The following is a 24,622-nucleotide window of genomic DNA, read 5'->3' on the forward strand; positions in this document are numbered from 1 at the left end:
ACCAGTTTCCTTCACTCAGCATAGAGCTTTGGAATTCATCCGTGTTGTTGCATCTGTAGTTTATTCCTTTTTATTGCTGAGCAGTATTCCAATGCATGGATACATACCTCATTTTATTTCTCCATACACTAATGAATGAACATTTATTTCTAATTTTGTACCATTACGTTTTCATTTCTCTTGCATAAACACCCAAGAATTACTGAGCTGTATGATAAGTAGATGTTTAACTTCTTAAGTATCTCCCAAACTGCTTCCCAAAGTGGCTGTACCATTTTGTATTCCCAAACGTTTAAGAGTTCCACTTACATAACATCCTTGTCAGCATCTGGCATTGTCAATTTTCATTTTTTAGCTGTTCCAATATGCATGTAATGGTATTTCATTATTGTTTTAAATTGCATTTCCCTAATTAGTAATGACACTGAAAATCTTTACACGTACTTACATGCTATCTGCATCTCTCCTTTGGTTAAGTGTTAAAATCTTTTGCCCATTTTCACCGGGTTATTTTCAAATCATTGAGTTCTAAGAGCATTCTTAAAATGTTCTACATACACTTTCTCAGTGTGGTGAAAATACCTTCTCCGAATCTATAGCCTATCTTTTCATTTTCTTAGCAATATTTTGAATTTTCACAAAGCCCAATTTACCTTTTTCTTTTATGATTCATGTTTTTGTATCCTGAGAAATCTATTCATAACCCAAGGTTACAAAGGTTTTATCCTGTTTTTTCTATAAGTCATATAATTTTAGCTCTTATGCTTAGATCTCTGATCGATTTCTATTTAATTTCTGAACATGATATGGTCATAGTTAATAATATTGCATATGGGTATCTGTTCCAGCATCATTTGTTGAAAAGATTGTCCTTTTTCTCACTCCTTGGCAAATTCTGGCACACCCTGGCAATTTTGTCACACCTTGGCAATTTTTGTCAAGAATCAATTAACCATATACATTTGGGTCTACTTCTAGATTCTGTACTACCGCCACTGACTTATATGTCTATCTTTACGACAATAACGGGCTGTCTTGGTTACTATAACTTTACATTGAGCTTTGAATCCAATAGTAAAATTCTTTCAACTTTCTTCTTCTTTTTCAAAACTGTTTTAGCTATTCTAGGTCCATTGCTTAAATTTCCAAGTAAATTTTATAATTAGATTTTCAATTCTTTTTTTTTTTTAAGATTTTATTTATTTATTTGACAGAGACACAGTGAGAGCAGGAACACAAGCAGGGGGAGTGGGAGAGGGAGAAGCAGGCTTCCCGCAGAGCAGGGAGCCCGAAGTGGGACTCGATCCCAGGACCCTGGGATCATGACCTGAGCCGAAGGCAGACGCTTAACGACTGAGCCACCCAGGTGCCCTAGATTTTCAATTCTTAAAAAAAATTCCCATAAGATTGTTCTGAAGAGTAACAGGATAGTTACTAAAAAACACTAAGAAAATCTTTCTGATTCCACAGTATATGCGTTCAATAAATGTTAGCAATTATTATCTTATGATTATTAGCTATACATAAGAGTATGAACTCTGTGGCTATAGAGATATTTCTTATTTTTCTCAGTGAATTGGCTGACTTTTACCTTTTATCAAATTTATATAATTCAACAAATATTTACTGAGTCTTCTGTGTGCAGAGAATATTCTCTTTACTTGGGATGTCTTTTATCCCTTACAAGATCAGAATATCTTTCCATACTGGAAGATTACACCAGCCATTTCTATTTTCCTATTTTTAGTGTTTATTAATTTATTAACTTATTATTTATTAATTTAGAAATCATACACAGTAAGTCATGTGTATGTACCTCTGAGGGTACATAATTATCACCTACATGAACAAATTATTTTTTCAAAAATCACTAATACCCTGTTTCCAAGTAAAATATTATGGCTCTTCCCCTTATTTTTATATGATCACATGGTTTTTATTCAAATTCTTTGTACTGATTTACTGATGTTGACTGATAGCCAATTTATAAGATACTCTTTTTTAAAAATTATTTACTTGAGAGAGTGTGCGTGGGGGGGGGCGGGGAGAGGGAGAATCTTAAGGGCTCCATGCCCGACATAGGGCTTGATGTGGGGCTCGATCTCATGACCCTGAGATCATGACCTGAGCCAAAACCAAAAGTTGGACACTCAACTGACCAAGCCACCCAGGCGCCCCTATGCTATTCTTGAGTTCTCAGGGAGAAAACCTATTTGGCTGAGACAAAGTATTCTTTCAACATATGATTAAATTCAATTTCTTCATGTTTTATTTAAGCTTTTCGTTCTTTCAATATATTCATAATTGAGAAAATTCTGTTTCTTTTTAGATTTGTCTATATTTTTGCAAACTTTTAGTTTTAAACTTTAGGTCATTTTGTTTGATTTGTCAATGTTGCAAGCCAGACACCTGACATTTTAAAAATTTAGAGTCTGCTTTTTAAAATAGGAAGCTTAAAACTATTTACATTTATTTTCATGATTAAGAGTTTATTCTTTTTTTTTTTAAGATTTATTTGAGATAGAGGGTGCATGCACAGGGTGAGGGGCAGAGGGAGAGGGAAAGGGAGAATCTGAAGCACACTCCCTGCTGAGTGCAGAGACCAACCCAGGGCTCCATCTCACCACCGTGAGATCATGACCTGAGCTGAAAACAAGAGTCGGACACTTAACCAACTGAGCCACCCAGGCGCCCCTAAGAATTTATTCTTAAATTCCTTCTTTCATTACTTTTGTTCCTTTTAAAAAAATCTATTATTTGTTTTCTCTTGAGCACTAATGACTTTGAAAGTATTATAATCAATTTTACATATTACTGGTTTCACTTATTTTAAACTCCAGGATGAAGTAACTTCTGACTACACTTCAGGTAAAAGTAATATTTATACGACTCTTTTTCTCTGCAAGCTAGGAAAGCTTTGCCCAATGTTTGAGAACAATGTTTTTGTTATCTCACATTATTATATGTACATTATCTAATATAAATCTTCAGCAATTATTTTTGGCATAAATAATAAAGAAAGTTCTATATATCTAGCTGGTCTCAAAAGCCTCATGCAGACATATTTTCAGATCATAAATTCTCTGTTCTTCAATTTTTAATTTTGATTCATGTTTCTGGAAATGGTACTACATATTCAAATAATACACCTTCAGTAGTTTTCTTGTTTTCAGGGAGGGAACATTTGTAATAATTCTCTGTTAATTTGCATGTTCACTACCGACCTCACAAACAATTGACACTTAGGTGACCAGATTTCTTGTGATACAGTTTTTCCCTCAATACTGTGTAGATATCTTTTTTTGTCTTCTGGATTTAGTGTTTTCTGAGAGAAGCCTGGAATGCACTAGGTGTTTCTTTTTCTGTTGAGATACTTGCAAAATTAATTTTTCCCCTGAAATTAAAAAGTTCTAAATATAGTTACAGGTCATAAATTTTACCTGGAATGCAAGACGGACTCATCTCTTCCTAGATCTTTCTATTAATCTCAGGAAGGTTTTTTCATCATGTTCTTTCTACTGTTTCTGCTCCATTAGTACTAGTAATGGGAACGCTAACTTACAGGTCTAGTATTTCTGTATGTCATTACTTATTTCATTTTCATTTTAGCCATTTCTTCTCATGGAAGAATGCCTCAAATTTATCTTCCTTATCACTAAATTATCTTCCTTATCACTATCTTCCTTATCACCATGGTACCAATTCTACTATTTTTGGCCTAAGATATAGTTTTTAAAAAGCAACTAAAGGCAGAACATGGAGAGACTGGTTTTAAATCTCCCTCACTCTACTGCTGGCTATATGGCTCTGGCAAACCATTTAACATCTTTGTTAAGTGGTTTTTCTGTTCTGATGTTTATAAAACCTCTCATGCAAAATAAGAGCCCCAATACCTATGTTTCATGATTAACATGAGAATCAGATATAGCATTTGCAAAATTCTTATCACAGTGCCTAACAGATTGTTGAAAAATAAGGTGAATCTGCCATCATTATGAATTCTCTTAGTACAGCCTTTTCCTTGCTTCCTTTTCTTACTTCAGCCTGCTTCCCTTCCAATCTCAGCCTGTTCTGTACATGTTTTTGTTCTGAAGAGGTCCCATCTCTTCATATGTTATTCAAAGAGGTCCTATTGGGTTGTGGTTAAGAGAATGGGTTCTGTAGTCAGACTGTTAAAAGAGTTTGAGTTCTGGTTCTGCCACTAACTGCAAATTTAGGCAAGGTTATTCAACCTCTCTGTGATCCAGTTTCCTCAACTATAAATGGAGATAAAACCTCATCATTTCGTTGTCATTAAAAACTAGGTAATATACATAAAACGTTTAGACGTGCTCGAAAGATAGGAAGCACTGTTATCTAGTAAATAAAAGCAGGTATTCCTCCTCTATTTCCTAAAGTAAATCATTTCAAAAATATTTTGTTTTCCTCTAAGTCCTCCAGGAATATTTCCCTTCTTTTGAGCTAAAAAATCTCTTCCTCAGTATTTTTTCCTAGGATACTTATCTGTGAATAAAAAAGGTTTGAATGGCCTGTGTACCAAAACAGGCTGGGCAGATTATGTTTAGTCACCTCACATGTGCGTGTTCCCAACATCTAAACTGGACAATGGGTAAATGGACGTCTCCTCTGCCCATTTTTTCGTTATCCATTTAATCGAGCATTCCTGGCCTAAACTGCATCTGGTTCATGCTTACAAAGCCAGTTCTATCAGTAAGAGAAAATATAAGGTTCTACTTTGACTGAGTCCATAAAAATATCCTCAGTTGTTTCAAGGGTTCTTTCTGTTTTTGTCCAATGTGTACCACGTTACCCAAGGGGAGGGCATATACCAATATGCAATGTCCCATCCTCCATATGCCACTATTCCCTTCCATACTCATACGTACCACCAGAAGAAGCGCATTATATAAAAGGGCAGCATTCACTATGGGAGACCGAATCTGCCCCTTTCTGTCAGTAGGTCTAAATTGGTAGGCAATAGTAAACCGGGGTACTACAAACCTCTCACAGGTGTGCAGTCGGATTCTGGCCAGTGCTAGTACTTATTTTTGCCTCACTTGAGAATATATACTATTACAACACTGATGACTGCCAGAGAGAATATGAGAATGAAGAGGTCGCACGGCAAAATTCAGAAGAGGGTAAAATTTGCTACAAGTAAATATAAGCTATATATAACTCATAAAACTCTTGCCAAAGAAATACTATGTACCAATTACCAGAACATGCATGAAGTTATTTGTGCCTGTGTGTGTGTGTGTGTGTGTGTGTATGTACATAACAGATTATGGTCAAAGGAGTAAAAGGTCCAAGTAATATAGCAAAACAGGTCTGAAGAGTGAATAGTACATTAACTGTGGATATTATTACACTCTTTATAATACTCTGGAATCAAGTCGTAGTCAATTGCTGATTTGTTCAGCACTGTTCTGAGTTCTGCATTTTTAATCTCTTCAACTGTGCTGTCAAAAATTGTCATTAGCGGGCGCCTGGGTGGCTCAGTCGGTTAAGCGACTGCCCTCGGCTCAGGTCATGATCCTGGAGTCCCGGGATCGAGTCCCGCATCGGGCTCCCTGCTCGGCAGGGAGCCTGCTTCTGCCTCTGACCCTCCCCCCTCTCATGTGCTCTCTCTCTCTCATTCTCTCTCTGTCAAATAATAAATAAAATCTTTATAAAAAAAATAAATAAAGTTTCATTGGGCACCTGGGTGGCTCAGTTGGTTGAGCGACTGCCTTCGGCTCAGGTCATGATCCTGGAGTCCCGGGATCGAGTCCCACATCAGGCTCCCTGATCAGCAGGGGGTGTGCTTCTCCCTCTGCCCTCTTCCCTCTTGTGCTCTCTGTCTCTCATTCTCTCTCTCTCAAATAAATAAATAAAATCTTTAAAAAAAACCCCAAAAAACAAAAAACAAAAAACAAAACCAATGTCGGGGCGTCTGGGTGGCTCGGTCGTTAAGCGTCTGCCTTCGGCTCAGGTCATGATCCCAGGGTCCTGGGATTGAGCCCCGCATTGGGCTCCCTGCTCAGCGGGGAGCCTGCTTCTGCCTCTGACCCTCCCCCCCTCTCATGTGCTCTCTCTCTCTCTCATTCTCTCTCTGTCAAATAATAAATAAAATCTTTATAAAAAAAATAAATAAAGTTTCATTGGGCGCCTGGGTGGCTCAGTTGGTTAAGCGACTGCCTTCGGCTCAGGTCATGATCCTGGAGTCCCGGGATCGAGTCCCACATCGGGCTCCCTGCTCGGCGGGGAGCCTGCTTCTCCCTCTGACCCTCCCCTCTCTCATGTGCTCTCTCTCATTCTCTCTCTCTCAAATAAATAAATAAAATCTTTAAAAAAAAAAATTGTCATTTGAAAGTGTACCTCAAGTACAAAGATAATTACTGCCTTCAGATTCCACTGATTTCTCCTGGTTCTGCTGGGTAGAATCAGATCAATCAGTCTAAATAAAAACAAGCCACTGAATATCTGAAGTAACGTATTACTCCCTAAGTTCTTCACAATTCTGGGTTAAAAATCCTGATTGTCTTTAAAAATGTGTAACACATTGGCCAGTTGAGTTTGCCCATTCTCTCACCACTCTCATCAGTTTGGCTAGATTATTTCGGTAGCACAGCACTGAAGACTGAACTCAGTACCCCAAGAGTCATGTGGATTCTAACGTAAGCTTTATTTTACCATGTGCTATTGACTCTGACATAGATTTACTATTTTCAATTTCCAAAGTTCCTCAGAGTTTTAATATGAAAGTTATAATCTCATGTAGATACAGAAGTTATCATTACCAAATGATCGATTACTCACTGCAATTTTATCTCCAGATTTGCCAATTTTTTTCTTCAGTTTTTTTCTTTCGTGAATGAGCTCATGGTGGGTCTTAAGCAATTCCTCAAAGCGAACTTTGGTTTTTACTTTGGCTTCACTCTCCACTGCAAAGATAAAGACTCCTGTCATTTTCTAAACAATTCTATTATAGCAGGTCTGCATTATTATTATGTTAAAGAACACAGTCTTGTAAATACCTACATGAGTTCTTCAGCTACTTTAGAACTGACCAGTCCTTCCTTCTTAAAAACTTTTCTTTTGGCTTTGGTGACACCACACTCATCTGAATCCCTCTTACATTTTGGGATACTCCCTTTAAAAGTTTCCCATACTAAGTTAACTTTCTACTTGTGACTCACAGTAGCATCTACCACTGTTACGTGGCCTTAACCAACTTACTTAACAACTCTAAACTTCATCTTCATTATCTGTAAAATCAGAATAATCCTATGTCAAAGACCATTTGCATGAAGAATGGCTAACACTTAGTTAGCTAAGCAATAATCAGCATTCAATAAATACGAAAAGCTGAAAGTTATTTTTTCCTTTAAAACATAAGTCAGATCATGTTATTCCCTTGCTTAAGACCTTGCCAGTTTCCCACTTCACTTAGGACAAAATAAAATGAGTCCTTCACATGCCCTACAGGGTTCTCACTTCCTCGCCTGCCTACCTCTACAGCTTGAATCCAAGAGAAACAGCCCCTTAGATCCCTGTATTCTAGCCATTCTGTCCTTCTTCTCACTCCTCCATCAGAATAAGCACCTTTCCATGTGAAGCTGCTTCTACCTGCTGCAAACTTCTTGATAAGGAAAATGGAGAATCAGGCACCCGTGTGGCTCCCAAGGATGGGCTGAAGCCGGGTTCTAGGCCTCTCAAAGCTTTAGATGGGAGATCTCAGGTTTCAACACCACGTGTAGCAAAATGTTTGATGCTCAAGCAGCCTTACCTAAAGTTGCCAGAAAGGCTTTGGGAACTGTCAAGATGGCCACAGAAAACTCAGTAAAGACTAATGGATCTCTCAAACAGAACTTCTCAGCTACTCGTGTTAAGGTGCCTATTCAAATGTTGCCTCTAAAGTGGAACCTTTCCTGACAATCTCATCTAAATTTCCCCGTTCCTCACATAGCAGACTGTTCTTTTTCTTCACAGCCACCTACCACAGCTTGAAACTATATAATTATTTGTGTATCTACACAAATAAATATATTATCTCTGTCTCTCCCACTATACTATGCTACCATCCCTACTACCATCATGAGATCTAGCATAGAGTACCTACTAATAAACATGTTTTAATGCTGAATAAATGCTGAATGAATGGATGAATGCCCCAGAGCAGATGTTGGCAAATTACTGCCTGCAGGACAGTCATCTACTTTTATACTTAAAAGTTTATTGAAATACAGCCATGCCCACTCTGTGAAGAATTCTTATGGATGCTTTTATGCTTCAATGGCAGACATGAGCAGTTACAGCAGAGAATAAACCTAAAATATTTACGAGCTTTCCCTTTAGGAAAAAGTTTGCCAATACCTGCTTTAGAGTAAACTGTCCATTTCGATGATAAAGAATAAAAACTAACCATATGTTGTAATGATTATTTACCTGCTCCAGTGGAGTCCCAAACTGCCATCCATTAAATACATACTAGCCTTAATAGCTAACATTAAATAGAAAATTGATAAAGAAATAAAAAAATAAAATAAATAGAAAATAAATAGAAAACTGAATACCAAACTATTAAATATCTAAATGTAATATTTGGTTAATGTATTCATTAATAGGTCAAAGAACCCCTTAAAATAATTCAAACTTTAAAATAAATAAGCAAATAAAATGTATGGCATATATAAATTTCATAAAAGTCTTACCAGTGGGCATATCTCAGTTTTATGGAGAGCATCCAGCTGTAATGCAAAGCAATGACTCAATCAGGATCCTATTAAAACAAAGAGAGTTTATTTGTAGTATGGAATTTGCAAATAAAAATTACAAAACATTTTTCACACAAGATTATGTGATGATTTGTCCACTACCTCATCAGGTTTATAGCAATTAAGCTAAGTTCTCTTATCCAGTCTTATGCATATGACTTAAATACATTGGGATCAGTTTAGAGTCTGAAAAAAAGTAAAGAAAACTGGATATTTGAATAAAATATTTATATATTTGAAACAAAAACTTTTTAAAAATCTTTAAAGGCAGTTAATATGTACTTGATGTGTTAAAGCACTTTTAAAAGTGTTTTAAGTAAAAAATAAACATTTCAATGTACTTTTAAGAAAACAAACTCCACCCCAGAATTGACTTTCCCAAGAGCATACGCTATTATATTAGTAAAGTATGCTTGTGGGTAGCATATTTACAGATAATGAATTTGAACATTTTTGTACCTTCCACTAAAAATGTTGCAACAACAGAGAAGGTTAAGCACAAGCACTTGTACCATCTTTCTCAAATAAGTATCTGGATATGTATTATTATATATCAAAACCAGGGATAAACTCAGTATATGTATTCCTGAATTTCCAATTTTACTTAAAGATGAGGGTGTATGTCCACAACAAACATATTAATTTCCACATAAGAACACAATATTCACACATTTTTAAGAATAAAACTGAAGACTGTAAAAAAAAAAAAAAGAAAGAAAAACATAATTTGAGTTGGCTGAGCAATTATCTGTTAAAGCTCCAGATCCCTGGGGATGCACCTTCATGTTCCTCTAATATTATGGGTACTTCTGAGAAGAAATGCTAAAAAGGTTAAAAATGATTATACACATATATCTGATTATGTGGATTAACTTATATAATAATTTTCTGGTACACCAACAAAATAGATATCACTGAATTCACACAGTAAAGACTCCTATGCTTTATGGATGGGAGCCCAAATGTAGTCTTCCTATAGGTACAGATCTAATAAATTTGGTCACGTACTTTCCAATCTACCCCAAATTAGAAAAGAGAGATGTAAAGGCAAGTGCATCAGTAATTAAAACCTGACAGCACATAAGCAGAAAAAAAATATAAAGCAAATAATGACTTAATATTTATATATTCCATGGCCATTCAATATAGAGGAAAACAGCTGAACTACATGACTATGAGCCATTAAGAAAAGGCTTACGTATATTCAGCTTGACCTGTTTTCCATTAAACAAAAAGTTTATGGTATTCTAGACATTTCAGAAAGAGTAAGTAAAAACAAGGCAGGACAAAGAGTCCAGGATGATTCTCATTTTCTGGAAGTAGAATACTTAGGCCCCCAGTAGTAGCATTTATTGGAATACAGGACAAGTATAGTGGAGAAGTTTAAAACCCAAGTCTTAGAATTAGTCTCAAATAGTTAATTGTGTGACCTTAGGCATTTGTTTCCTCATCTGTAAAATCAGTCTACCAGTGCATATTCAAAAGGCTGTTATAAGGGTTAAATGATTTAAAATAATGCCCCAGTAAACTTCTGTTACGATGGTAATAGAGACTTGTGGGAACACTCAGTGAGCTTATGGGGCATATTGAGCTGGGTATCTGAGGGGCACTAACCAGCTATAAGCATTGGCTTCACTGTCAGATCCCTAGATTCAAATCCCAGTTCTACCTGCCAGTAAATTAATCTCTGGACCTCCATTTCCTAAGCTTTCAAAAGGGAATTATAATACTAAATCATTCATAAGGTTTTGGTAAAGATTAAATGAGACTATCCAAATAAAACACTTAGCACAATGCCTAGAACATGGCAAGCCCTTAGAAAATGACAGCTATTATCACTGTATATATAAATACATGTTTGTATGTATAATCAGGTTGTATTTAGTAGGCAATAGAATATAGTAATCCAACACGGAGAACTAGGCTGAAGATTTGAGAACTAGGCTTTATATTTATGATGCTTTCAGGGGAAAAAGTGCCAAAGACAGAATTCCGGAAGCCCAAAAATAAAGTAAAAAGACATCAAAGAGATAGATGAAAGCTAGGGGAGAGAAATAACCAAGGGAAAGAGGTTTATTTGTTTTTTTTTGTTGTTGCTGTTAGAGAGGGACAGAGAGAGTATGAGTGGGGGGAGGGGTAGAGGGAGAAGGGGAGGGAGAGAGAATCTCAGGCAGGCTCCATGCTGGATCCTACAACCCTGAGATCACGAGCTAAGTGGAAATCAAGAGTCAGCCACTTAACCAAAAGAGCTGCCCAGGTGCCCTTCAAGGAAAAAGTTTTAACAAAGAAGTTTTCTATCACTGTGTGGTACCAAGCATGCTGCAAATTGTGAAGAGTGTCCACTGGATCTGCAGGGCAGACAGGAAGTCACATGTTTGCAAAGCTGTTTGTGAAGGGGCAGAAATCGGGTGGCCACAGGTGGACAAATGAATGGAAGGTGAGACCTGTAGAAGAAACATGGGGATAATTCTTTCTACAAATCTGCTTCCAAGTGTCTTCCCCCACCCTCAAAGGCAGTGACATGATGCAGCAGCTTTGAGGGATAAAAAGACTATGGAAAGATTTTACTTTTTTTCTTAAGACTGTTTCCATGCTTCTATCACCTTATCCTTTTAAAAAATAAATCATCCTCTTCATTGCAAGCAGAAGAAATTACCTAAAATACAAACGCGATGGTATCATTTCTTTGTTTAAATCTCTTCACTAGATTTTAATAACCCACTGGAAAAAATAGGAAGTCCTTACCATTGGGGTTCAAGGCTACTTATGAAATGACTCCTTCTCCAGCCACATTTCCACACACATTCTGAATTCTAACCATGTGAAACTACTTACAGGCCTTCAATTGTGCCAAATGCCTTCTTGCCTTTGTACCATTACACACACTCCTCTCTCTCCTGAGAAATGCCCTTCTTCTGTCACTCCAACAAACTCCTAACTATCCTTTAACGCTAAATGCAGATGGTATCTTCTCTGGGAGCACTCTAACCTTAAGCTTAAGGGGTGGTTAAATACTTCTCTGTGCTCCCACAGTGCCTTGAGCTTCACACCTCCCTCTCTACCTCAGTCCTTTATTTTCACCCTGGTAAAACGTTCTATGACCCAGGAAATTAAAATGGTACCTACTTTACTGTAGGGAGAAAAGGAAATACCGAAAAGCAAAGTGATCAGCACAGTGGCTGGCACACTATAGGTGCTCAGTAAAATTACTTTAGGTCTATTATTATAGCACTAAAAATAAGCGTGCAATAAATAAAATACATAAAGTAAATTTCATATTCACATTATTTACTATTACTCAGTAGTTCAATGCACAGTTGAACAAACACTAATACTACTTAATACAGCAAACACATTACAGAAATAATCATTTCCAAACATTAATGTGTCCCATAGCAAATACATTATAGAATTAATGACTAATATTTGATTAGTAACATCATTGGCAAAAATAAGGTCAAACCTAAAATGATATCCTTGAGTCTCATATATACCATTATTTTTTTTACTTTTAAAGATTTTATTTATTTATTAGAGAGAGAGAGAGAGCGAGAGAGGGAACACAAGCAGGTGGAGTGGGAGAGGGAGAAGCAGGCTTCCCGCAGAGCAGGGAGCCCGATGTGGGACTCGATCCCAGGACCCTGGGCTCACGACCTGAGCCGAAGCCAGACGCTTAACGACTGAGCCACCCAGGCGCCCTCATATATACCATTATTTTAAAGATTCTCCCTCACAAACCCTTTTATAGGAGCTGCTAAGAAATAATAGTAAAATTAACTGCACTACGTTTCATTTTTCTTTTTCTTTAAACATCTGGTTTTCGGCCAATAAATGTCTAAAGATCAAGGGGGGAAGAAGCAGAGGCTTGGATAATTCACCCTTTAACTGAATTTTATAGCATAGGAAAAAAAAACTAACAAAAACCCTGTAACATAATTCAACTGATAAATCAAGATACTCTCCATATATAAACAAGATTCTAAATACGGTTTTAAAAAATGTTGGTATTTGGATTTTTCAAATATTTTTAGAAATTTCCCAGACTTCTCAGAACGAGCAATCTTTTCCCTGAATCTCCAAGCAGTAAGAGCAACAGTTAATGCAACAGGTGAAAAAATTGTTAGCATCGTTTTCTCAAAAAGTAAAAGCCATACACTCCAGCGAGTATATGTTTCCACAGTAATGCTGAAATATAGCACAGCCATTGGCAGCGATTCTAAATAGTGTACTTTTTTTCTATTAGTATACATACCGAAATGACCCTTATAAACGTAACACATTGATCACCTTTTCTCGGATGTAATTAAGAAGGCATTTCACAGGTTCGAGATTCAGCACCAAGTTGACACCCTAAAAGGAAATAAACGTACTTAGTGCGTATCTGAGTTAAATGCTTTCAAGCCAGAATCCGGAGTGGGAAAGGCAAAGATTGCATTCCCTCCACGGTGGATCTGGACACCGCGCTGAGCACTCATGAGACAGGAGCCCAGGGAAGGGAGCGGGAAAGTACTTAGAGGTATTGATTAAAAATTACATCCCCCCGCTCGGCGGCACCCGGCGGGTCAGCCTGCGGCGGCGCAGTACGAGCCCCCGCCCCACCCCGCGGCGCACCGCCCCCGCGCCCTCGGACCCCGGCAGTCCCCCAAGCCACCGCCCCCTCTGAGAGGGCCGGGGCACGCCAAGCTCCCGGCCCGGGCTCCCGCCACCAGCAGGCCTGCAGCGTACTCACGGAGAACGTAGCCCACAGCGGCCGACAGTCAGTCCCGCCCGACCCGACGCCGGGACTGCGCGAAGCGGCTCCTCGCGCCGAGCGGGGCGGGAGCCAGGCACCCGCGTAGCCAGCCTAGCCGCCAGCCTCTCCGGCTCTGAGAGCGGACCGGCTGCCGCAGTGCGGGCCGCGCGCCGCCCGCTGACGTCAGCGCCTGCCTACGCCCCCGTTCCCACGACAACCGAAGCGGCCCGAGCTCCCGGTCTGGACCGCTGCCCAGCCGCGACGCCCCTCCGCGGCCCCGCCCCGCGCCACCTACGCCGGGGCCTCGAGCTCCCGCAGTGCGGCGCCTGCGGAGGTGGTGCGCGCGCCCCGCCCGCGGGCCTTCAGACTAGGGCCGGGCACGCGCTCTGGCGGCCGCGCGCGGGACTCCTCGTGCCCGTGTAGGAAGCGCGAGGCCGCGGCCCTCCGAAGAAAGAATCTCTCGCCCCCGAGCGCCAGGGAGCCCTGCGAATGCGTAGGGTCTGAACCCATCTGGTCGTCACCCCCGAAGAAGCGTTCTGTCTCTCAGAACTGTAGCCAGCGCTGGAAAAAAAAAAAAACGAGAGGGGGCAGAGACAGGGAGGCAGTCGTGAAACCCGCCGAGGCCGAGAAACATGAATGAGGCAAAGCAGCAGGCACGTCACCGCCCAAGCGATCGCGCCCACAACGTGAAACATTCTTTTAAACGCGGAGAATGGAGTTGTACTACAGACCAAACCTTAAGGAAAAAAATGTTCATAATTCGTGCGGCGCTGAGTTATCTCGCTATGTGTTTGAAACAAGAAAATGAAAACCCGCACCCAGTGCCTCCCCCCACTTTCTAATTTCTGCCACAGGCGCCATTTTTAGCTCTGAGTCACCAGGGATGGAAAAATACTAGACAGGTCCCTCCCCCAACTCTTGAATTTCCTGCAGTTGTAGTCATACACCGCGCCATAACCTGTTGCTTAGTTTGCAAAGTGAGAGCGTTATGTATATTTCTTTAGAGGCCAGCTTTTCTATTTATATTAGCATCATATTTCATTTTCTTTCTCCAAATCCTATGAGAATTCCATGAGACATTATCCAATGCATCTTAAACCGAACTGTTCAACTTTCCACCTAGAACCTACTCCCGTTTCTGGATTTCTGTTTTGGTTTAAGCCACCACCGTCCTCCCAGTGTTGTAAATACCTGTAGAGCATCCTAAATGCCTCTTACAACAAATTATGTCCATTCTACTCTTTTAACACCCCCAGTATATAGCTTATCCAACTTGACTCCGGCTGCCTCATACCAGCCTTCATTACTTCTATTACTGTGTGATGGCCTCTTTACCAGTCCCCTGACTCCAGTTTTGATTCCAGAATGCCATCCTCCATACTGCTACCAGAATGACTTCACTAAAAATGTAAATGACTGATAATGTCACTGTCCTGAAAATTCTTCAAAGGATTATCTGTAAAAGAAAATTTAGTTACTTTGCCTAGGATATAAGACACTCCAACTGCCTGGCTAGTTTCTTCTCTCATTGCCTCCTTTCAATGTTATGCTTCAGCAATACTGAATTATGTGTACCATGCAAAACAATCCATAACCTCTCATGCCCCCTTTCTTGTACATATTGTCTCCCCTCTCTGAAAAATCTCTTTTTGTAAACTCCTACACCTCCACATCTCAACCCAAATGTTGTCTATACTTTGACTCCATCTATTTTGTTTTTCCCCTAACGTCCTCTGCTAAAGAGATGTAAGGAGCAATGAGCAGGTACTGCCTAGATCTTGGTTTCTAAACACCATTTTCTACTAAAAGGAACTAGAGCCTCTTGGGGAAATGACTGATTCAGAACAGGAACAGGGGAAGTACATGAGCCCGAAAAATCTTGTTGCACCAGAAACTAAAGAAGTTTTTACAGAATGATGGAACATAAGAAAGGGACACAGAAACCAGCTTGAAAGAGCCTCCATTTGCCACATCTGGGTCAATCTGAGCACCACTATAATAATAGATTATGATCTGAATAAAATAGGAATACTTGAGTCTATACTGAAATAAATACATGAATGTTTTTTAAATTGGCATAAATAAATGCTCTTTCTTATATTAGATTCCTAACTAATAAATGTAGAAGGAATGTATAGATAGAAATATCACCATTTGGCAACTATTGTAATAAAAATGGATTCAGCCAAGAATCATCAATGTATGCTAGAACTAGAGGGTGAAAGTTTTAAGAGAAACATTATAGTCTCAAAGTATCTCCTGGCCAAATACTAATTATGAAGGGAAAAATAGAAACTTGACAGTGCAGAAATCTGGCACTGGTGAGCAAAGTTACCATCCCCAGTAATAGGACAAATGACAAATCAGCATTGTGTGCCACCTGGTAAGAGACAATTAGAACACACTTGTGATACTCCTGCCAAAAATGCATAAGGAAGAATCTAATCATGAGGGAGGATCAGACAACCTCAAATTAAGGAAATTGTACAAAATTATAGATCTTTATGCTTTAAAAGTTTGTCAAGGTCACGAAAGACAAAGGAACAACTAAAGAACTTTTTCAGATTGTAGGAGACTAAAGAGACATGACAATTAAATGGAACATATGACCCTGCATTGGATCCTTTTTCTTTTAAGGATATTATTGGGACAACTGACAAAATTTGAATTGGGTCTGTGGACTAGATGGCATTTTAACAAAGTGAATTTCCTGATTTTGATGACTATAGTCTGGTAATGTAGGGGTTACCTTTGTTTCTAGAAAATACACTGAAATATTTAAAGATAATGAAGCTTCATGTCTGCAACTTACTCAAATGGTTCTGAAAAAAGTATATACAAATAAGGGAAGTCAGTAAAATATGAATATGTATATAGAGAGAATGATAAAGCAAATGTAGTATGTCAACAACTGGAGAATTTGGGCAAAGATAGAAGTTCTTTGTACTATTCTTAGAATTTTTTTCTGTAAGTTTAAAATTATTTTAAAATAATAAAAAATGTTTTAAAGGTACTGAGGTTTCTGGCTTAGGTAACAGGATGGAAAATGGCTAGTTAACAGTGGAAAGGTAGGAAGAGCTGGTATAGAGGAAAGATAGTTTAGTGGGATACAGCCAATAGGCAATTGAATAAATAGCAAAATATAAGTGAGCCCCATTCAAACTGGAGAAAGCAAATATGGTGCTTTCCTTCTCATAAGCTCAGAGTACAAAAGTGAGATTATTTTAGTGGTATTTGGAGAAGCAAGCAATTAAGAGTAGTAGTGGTAGTAATAATAAAATTGGCCAACCATTCATGAAATCAATTTAGAGTATTCAAAACATCTAATAAATAAAAAATAGTGAATTTGTTGAATAAAACATAAATATGGTCGATAGACAAAATATTTATCCCCCTGAACAAAATGTACATTAACCAATCGAAACAAATGTTGGCTTTACTGTCTGTATTACATTGCTAGGTCTGTCATATGAAGTACCATAGACTGGTTGACTTAAACAACAGAAATGTATTTTCTCACAATTCTGGAGATTAGAAGTCCAAGATCAAGATGTTGGCAGGGTTAGTTTCTTCTGAGGCCTCTCTCCTTGGCTTATAGATGGCTGCCTTGTCCTTGTGTCTGCACATAGTCTTCTCACTGTACCTGAGTCCTAATCTTCACTTCTTAGAAGGGCATCAGTTATAGTGGATTAGGGCCCACCCTAATGACCTAATTTCAGTGTAATTACCTCTTTAAAAATCTTATGTCCAAATATAGTCACATTCCGAAGTACTGGGGGTTAGGATTTCAACATATGCATTTTGGGAGGCCAAAATTTAGCCTGTAACACTGCTGGTATTGTGCTAGACGTACAACAGAATGCAAAAATTGGAACTGTTTGGAGTTTCACTCAGAACAAACTGTATAAAGACGTTTCAGACGATCAGAGATTTTTCAGTATGGGCTAATTATTAGATGATATTAAAGGAATTTTTATTTCTTTCTGTATAAAGGAAATAATGGCATTGTGATTATATAAGAATAAACCTTTCTTAAGTCCATAGAATATGATGACACGATGTCTGAAATTTGCTTTAAAACAGTCCAGAAAAAAATAAAAAAAGAAAACCACGTGGGGGAAGATAACACATATATACCTAAATTTTGATGGTCATTGAAGCTGGCTAATAGGTACCTGGCATTTTATTATACTTTTTGTGTGTTTGGAAATTTTTGTAATAAGCAGGCAAAACAAAAGTAGGAAAACTTATATAGAATTTGAAAGGCATAGAACCACAGGAAAAAGGAAAAAATATTCAGTACTACTTCCTAAAAAGAATATCAATGAGCTTTTTAAAGCAATTTTGTTTTCAGTCCGTTTTCTATGCATACTTTAATTTTGGTCATATTGTATGTAAGATACTTATTTCTGCTTCCTTGAATTAACATTATGTTATACTTTCATTTCCATGCTATTATATATGCCATATAAACTTCATTGAAATGTTCAGCTTGTTGGGGCACCTGGTTGGCTCAGTGGGTTAAGCACTTGACTCTTGGTTTTGGCTCAGGTCATGATCTCATGATCTCATGGGTCCTGGGATGGAGCCCTGCTCAGCATGGAGTTGGCTTGAGGATTCTCTCCCTCTGCCCCTCCCCCACTCACATGTGCACACACGTGCTCTCTCTCTAAAATAAATAAATCTTAAAAAAAATGTTAAGCTTGTTAATAACATTCATATGTAGGGGCACCTGGGTGGCTCAGTCGGTTAAGCGTCTGCCTTCAGCTCAGGTCATGATCCCAGGGTCCTGCTCAGCGGGGAGTCTGCTTCTCCCTCTCCCTCCCTCACTCACTCTCTCTCAAATAGATAAATAATAAAAAAATCTTAAAAAAATAATGTTCATGGGGCGCCTGGGTGGCTCAGTTGGTTAAGCGACTGCCTTCGGCTCAGGTCATGATCCTGGAGTCCCGGGATTGAGTCCCGCATCGGGCTCCCTGCTCGGCGGGGAGTCTGCTTCTCTCTCTGACCTTCCCCCTCTCATGCTCTCTATATCTCATTCTCTCTCTCAAATAAATAAATAAAATCTTTAAAAAAAAAAAAAAAAAAAAAAAAAAAATAATGTTCATATGTGCTCATAGTAAAAATTCAATCAATCTTCTAGACATTTGTATTGTAGAAACTGAAACTCTGCCATATGTTAATCACTGGTAATAGCCTTTTATACATTATTCCAGATTTTCCTTCATATATATACTAAATATACTAAATTTAAAAAGACAACTTAATACTATAGATTTTCCTGCTGCCTTGTTTTAGTCTTTATCATGTATTACCATCCTAGAAGGTTTTTTATGTCAGTAATATGCATCTATTTCATTCATTTTAATGGCTTCATGCTATATCATTTTTATTCCAGTTTCTTTATCAATTATAATAGAAATGCCAAATATGATGGTTTTTTAATTAAGAGAGCTTTCATATAATTCTCTCATATTATCACTAAATTTATCCCTTAGTATTTTATATAGTTTTGGTGTTATTTTGATTTAATTAACTTCTCTCACTCTATTTGTTAACTAGTGATTACATTTTTTCCTACTTTTCCTCCTTCTGGGTCTCTTTTGCTAATTTTTGTTTATTTCCTTGACCTCTGATATTGGAATATCCCAGAGCTAACCTCTTGGACCTCTTCTCTATCCACATGTGCTTACTTGGTGATCTCTTCCAGTCTCTGTGGTCCCATGGTCATACAGATTACTCCCAGAGGTATCTCCACAGCCCAATCTTCACTCCTGAACTTCAGACTCATACATCCAACTGCATACTTAGATACCTCCACTTAGATGTCAAATACACATCTCAGACTTACTAAACTCTCACTCCCCACTTGAAGATCAACCCCTCCCTTGAAGCTTTCTCCATTTTGTATAATGGCAACTCCAGTTTTTGGAGTAGTCTTGGAGTATTCTTTGACTTTTCTCAATTTCTTATACCCCATATACAACCTCTCAGGTTAATATTGATTTGAATTTAAATCCTATATAAAAGAGGCTATGTTTATAATTCAGAGGGGAAATTTTTTTCTTTTTCTTTTTTTTTTAAGATTATTTATTTATTTATTTGACAGAGAGATAGAAGCACTAGTAGGCAGAGAGGCAGGCAGAGGGAGAAGCAGGCTCCCTACTAAGCAGGGAGCCTGATGCCAGACTCAATCCCAGGATACTGGGATCATGACCTGAGCTGAAGGCAGCTGCTTAACTGACTGAGCCACCAAGGCACCCTGGGAAATTTTTTTTCTACTCAAACTATAGCTCCGACATTCAAGTCTCCCTTTGCTGGTGTTGTCTCTTGAGGGTCCCAGTTTTATGCAAAGATCTTAATTCCCACACTGAACAAGACCTCATATCTTATGTTTTGGGAAGTCCTTCCACTCCAGAACTACATTTAAGGAATCAGCAAATACCTCTAGTGTAGGATCACCACTAAGTAGTCCCTGCTTACCATTCTTGTTTCACTTTTCTTTCTCCTTGGGCCCGTGGGAACTTCCTTTACTTTGATGAGAACTCAAAAATGCAATTTAGTTGGCATTTCTAGCTGATTTTCAGAATTTTTTTTCCCCCGCAGTGTATCTCTTTGAAATATTGGGTAAAAAAGAATAACTTCTCTCTCAACTCTTAATATATGCTGCAGGGTATTCATGAGTTAATAGTAATTACCTTGTAATAGTGACTGCCATTCAAATTTAGCAGATGACTTACTGAAATAATGAGCCTTCCTTATAAACTTTCTATGAAGTGACTTGCAAGAAAACTTGATGAACCTATAGATGTGGGTTAGATCAGAATTCATGGAACTTCCTACAAACTATAAGGCTATTTATAGATTTGTTGTATGTATATGAATATTGTTTTGTCAGGAAAAGTGTTTTAATTTGGGTCTCAGAAGGCCCCATGAAAAACAAGAACTGTTTCAGATATAAGGTAAGAAACAAAAAATTCCGCCTATGCTCAATTTAGATCTCTAAATGAACACTAGATGGCAGCAAAACAGCATTTGTCATTACCAGTGTCAGCAAGATCCCAGTTTAAAGGTACGGCCTTATTACATCTTATTATGTACCCATTTGTTATCCAAGCCATTTAATTTACTGATGCTTAATATACTACTTGGAATTTATAATAGCTTGTGACGTATTTGACACCAGGGCTGAAAAATGTAGTTTCTAAATTAATAAATACAGTACAGAATGGTGCTCGTACCACCAGACCCTGTCTGGCAACACTTCCAAGAATCCACTCTCTGGAGACCACTCTCTAGACAGCTCATCTTTTGTCTATGACGTGAGGTCCTGTGGTTGGGCAAAAGGTACACATCAGATATTCATTCCCTTTTCTGCGTTGTAAGTCTTTTGTGCCTATTAATGCTCAAATTTTCATCTTATTCAAATGATATCTGTTTATGAGATTGAGAGCTAGCTTCATCTCTCTTACAAAATGTGAAAATAAAGGCTTCCCAAGCCCTACTGTGAGTAATTGCCAGGCCTCCTTCTCTGAGGGACTCAGGTTAGATATCTCCACCACAAGCGAGAAAGGACTTCCCTTGTTTTCACATTTAAGATTATCTTTACATAATCAGCATGTCAAATTAAAAAATGCATAATTTAGCTTCATGATCCCATTTTTTTTCTCTCCATACCTGAGATAATTTATAATTTTATGTCTCTTAAAATGTTTGAAATAAATTATTATTTAAGATGTTAATAACACAGAAAGATACTTATGAGGGAAAATGACAAATCCGAGGTTCACCACTTCTTCCCAAGTACTGTTCTTAAGAGTACAGCAATTCTCCCTGCTCCCCAGTTTTGTTATCCAGGGTTTCATCTACCCATAGGCAGCCAGGGTTTGAAAGCAAATGATCCTCCTTATGATGAATCAGCAGAAGGTCAATAGTAGCCTAACTCTACCTTGTAATGTCTGTGTCATTTGCCTCACATCATCTGTGCACATAAGCATTTTATCATCTCACATTATCTCATAAAGGGTGAGTACAGTACAATAGATATTTTGAGAGAGAGACCACATTCACATAACTTTTATTACAGAATAATTGTTCTATTTTATTATTTGTTATTGTTGTTAATCTCTTAGCGTGCCTAACTTATAACCTAAACATTTTCACAGGTGTGCACATATAGGAAAAAAAACAGTATATATTGGGTTTGGTACTATCTGCAGTTTCAGTCATCCCCCTAGGAGTCATTGAACATATTCCCCATGGATAAAGGAGGACTACTGTAAATCCCTCTAAACAGTTTCTGTTTTTGTTTCTTTTGGTGCTTACTTCTCTATCTCCTAACACTATTGCTTAATTCATTAGTTTTAAGAAGTGCCTTTATCTACTGCTAAAAGATGAATTAAGTCATTTACATCACCTTCTACATTCCTTACCCAGCTCTTCCCAATAAAGTTGTATAAGGGGCAGTAGAGTACAACGGTTAAGACCATGCACTCTGGAATCCCACTTCTGCCATTTACCAGCTGTGTGACCTTAGTTAGGGAAGTGAGGCAGTCTCTCTGAACCCTCTTCCTCATCTATAAAATGGGGATAAATAATAGTCTATTCTTAGAGGATTTCTACAAGGATAAATGGGTCAATACATTAAAAGCACTAAACAAGGGGTGCCTGGGTGGCTCAGTCGTTAAGCACCTGCCTTTGGCTCAGGTCATGATCCCAGGGTTCTGGGATCGAGCCACTCAGCGGGGAGTCTGCTTCTCCCTCTCCCACTCCCTTTGCTTGTGTTCCCTCTCTCAATGTCTCTCTCTCTGTCAAATAAATAAATAAAATCTTTTTAAAAAAAGGTACTAAATAAGTGTTACTATTACTATATTTAATTTCTGTCTTGGTTATCTTTGCAACTTTAAATAATATAGTTGCCCCTTTATTTTGGTCAACTATATAATATCTCCTTCACTCCATTTTTTGAAAATGAAGATATTGGCAACCTTACACTTTTTTTCCTCTCCGCCCTTTTCACCTCAATCTCACCTCCAATATTTTCCATCTTTCAGTTAGTTCTATTTTCTGGGAGATTTTCTCAATTTGGTCTTCTAAGCATCTCTTGAAAATTTTACTTTAGCAATCTGAGAGTTTTGCCTAATCTCTAGTGTTAAGTTTTACAGGATTTTAAAGATTCAAACTCTTATTGACTATTGTGTTAGTCAGGGTCTGGTCAGGGAACAAAAATTACCACACCAATTAGAGAAAATAATTGTGAACCAAGTACATTGTGTCAACCGAGACAAGGAGGCAAACTGAAAAAGAACAAAGGCCTTTTTGGGGTCTCAGAGTTGTAATTTGCAGAGCACAGATTCTGGAGTAACTAGAAAAGTGTCTGGCTCATATGCAGAGAAGGTTTATGAGAAGGAAGGGGCAGGGACTACATAATTTAGATAAAGAAGAGAAGAAAAAAACCAAAAACGCTGCTAATTTGGTGCTGACCGATTGAACCACTTTTGATTCCTATCTGATTATTTTATTGGTGCTATCACACAAAGCTATTCCTGGTATGTATTAGTTAACTTTTCTCCTCATAAAGTTCATGTCAACAGTTTTATGGTTCAAATGCTAGTTGTTCTGTTGGATTTTATGAGCAACTGCTTGTATAACAATAACCGTATACGGCTCAGTTCAAAAGTTCATTAGTTAGAAAGAAAAGTGGCACTTCAAAATGGAGTCTCTCGTGTCCAGAAATTGTATCCAATTCCACAACTGTGAACTAAGGAAAAGATGTATTTACTAAAAAGGCTGAAAGAGAACTCTAAAGTATAGAGAGGGAGTACCTGTAGAGAACAACTACTACTCCCAAGGTTGAGGGAAAAGTGAATAAGGAAGGAACTTGGAACCTCTGGCGAGGTGGCCCTGAGTGGGGAGATTCAGACACTGAGGAGTGGACATGGTTGCCACCAGAGCACCCAGCCCTGCTGCTAAGGTAAACAAAGGCAGGACCTCTGCTGGACCCCGAAGGAAAAAGAACACCAGAACAAAAAGTACCTCCTCCTCTCCTGACCTCCTAGTGCCTCCTCAGTGCCCGCTATTGGCAGAGCCTCCATCCAGTCAGCGAGCTACGCGCAAATGTTGACTGCAAGAGCCCACTACCAGTATCCCGAGGGAAGAGAGGGATGGAGGAGTTTGGAGCTGAGAGGCACTAAATTAATCACTGGTATATATCTGAGTCTATTCAATAAGTAGTGCCTTCTCTTTCTTGCTTCGCTCCTGTTCTTTGAATTATTTCAAATTTTTCTGGACCCCACCCTCTCCAACCATTCCCAGTTTAGCTCTGGCCTCTCTTTATTCTGGATTTCCTTCCTTATTTGTTATTCATTTAAAAACAAAGCAATGAAAGCTGATTGAGAGCTCCATGGTTGTGGGCTGGGCTTGCCAGCTAATTGACCTTTTTTTAGGGTGTTCGGGGGAGCAGCCACGTCAGCCACCCTCCTTCTCTCAACAGGAGAGTTTCTATAGAGAAGAATCTCTCATTTTTTTGCTAGAGTGGTAAATACCTGGCTGCTGGATATTCTGCTTGTTGGGATGAGGAAGTAGTCTGAAGGATAATTGTAACTTTCATTCACTTTCAATAAATTCCCTCATTAAACTTCATATTCCATTCCTTGCTTCCAATTAGTGTTTTCTGAGCTTTTCTGTATTTCTGCAAGGCCAATTTTCTTAGCTTCTTTAGAAACCACTTGCATTAATTTCTTATAGCTATTATAACAAATTTATACACACTTGGTAGCTTAAAACAAAAGGAATTTATTTCACAGTTCTGGAGGCCAGAACTCTAAAACCAAGGTGTTGGCTGGGCCACACTCACTCCAGAGGCTCTGGGGGAGAATCTGATCCTTGCCGTGTCCAGCTACTGGTGGATGTTGGCATTCCTTGGCTTGTAATCACATCATTCCAGTCTCTGCTTCTGCCTTCATAAGGCTATCTTCTCTCCTGTTTGTGTAATCTCCCTCTTACAAGGTCATTGGGTTTAGGACTTACCTAGAAAATCAAGGATGATCTCCTTATCACAAGATCCTTAATTGCATGCAAATACCCTTTTTCCAAATAGCGTAACATTTACAGGTTCTGGGGATTAGGACAT

The 24,622-nt window shown here is 38.5% G+C and overlaps 1 protein-coding gene across 26 annotated transcripts in view; it reads right to left on the bottom strand.

The window, feature by feature from the left end:
* The window catches only part of AHI1 (Abelson helper integration site 1), a 227,091-nt gene extending 213,409 nt beyond the window's left edge, over positions 1 to 13,682 (bottom strand). For 12 of the 26 annotated variants that reach the window (XR_010413785.1, XR_010413778.1, XR_010413776.1 and 9 more), the window contains exons 1-4: positions 13,489 to 13,678; positions 13,012 to 13,109; positions 8,697 to 8,764; positions 6,802 to 6,926 (exon numbers count right to left, since the gene is read on the bottom strand). Coding sequence is in view for 8 of the 26 variants with exons in the window: in XM_064598128.1 (XP_064454198.1) it covers positions 6,802 to 6,926; positions 8,697 to 8,706 (135 nt within the window). In the remaining 18 variants the exon portion in view is untranslated. Of the gene's footprint in view, positions 1 to 6,801; positions 6,927 to 8,696; positions 8,765 to 13,011; positions 13,110 to 13,488 lie in introns of all 26 variants that reach the window. The other 14 variants (XR_010413775.1, XR_010413788.1, XR_010413787.1 and 11 more) reach the window with 5 other exon arrangements.
* Between the last annotated feature and the right edge of the window lie 10,940 nt (positions 13,683 to 24,622).

This window comes from Mirounga angustirostris, unplaced genomic scaffold (genome assembly GCF_029215605.1).
Source record: "Mirounga angustirostris isolate CCGP_5_RB_7025 unplaced genomic scaffold, mMirAng1.0.hap1 SCAF_8, whole genome shotgun sequence".
NCBI classification, from domain to species: domain Eukaryota; kingdom Metazoa; phylum Chordata; class Mammalia; order Carnivora; family Phocidae; genus Mirounga; species Mirounga angustirostris.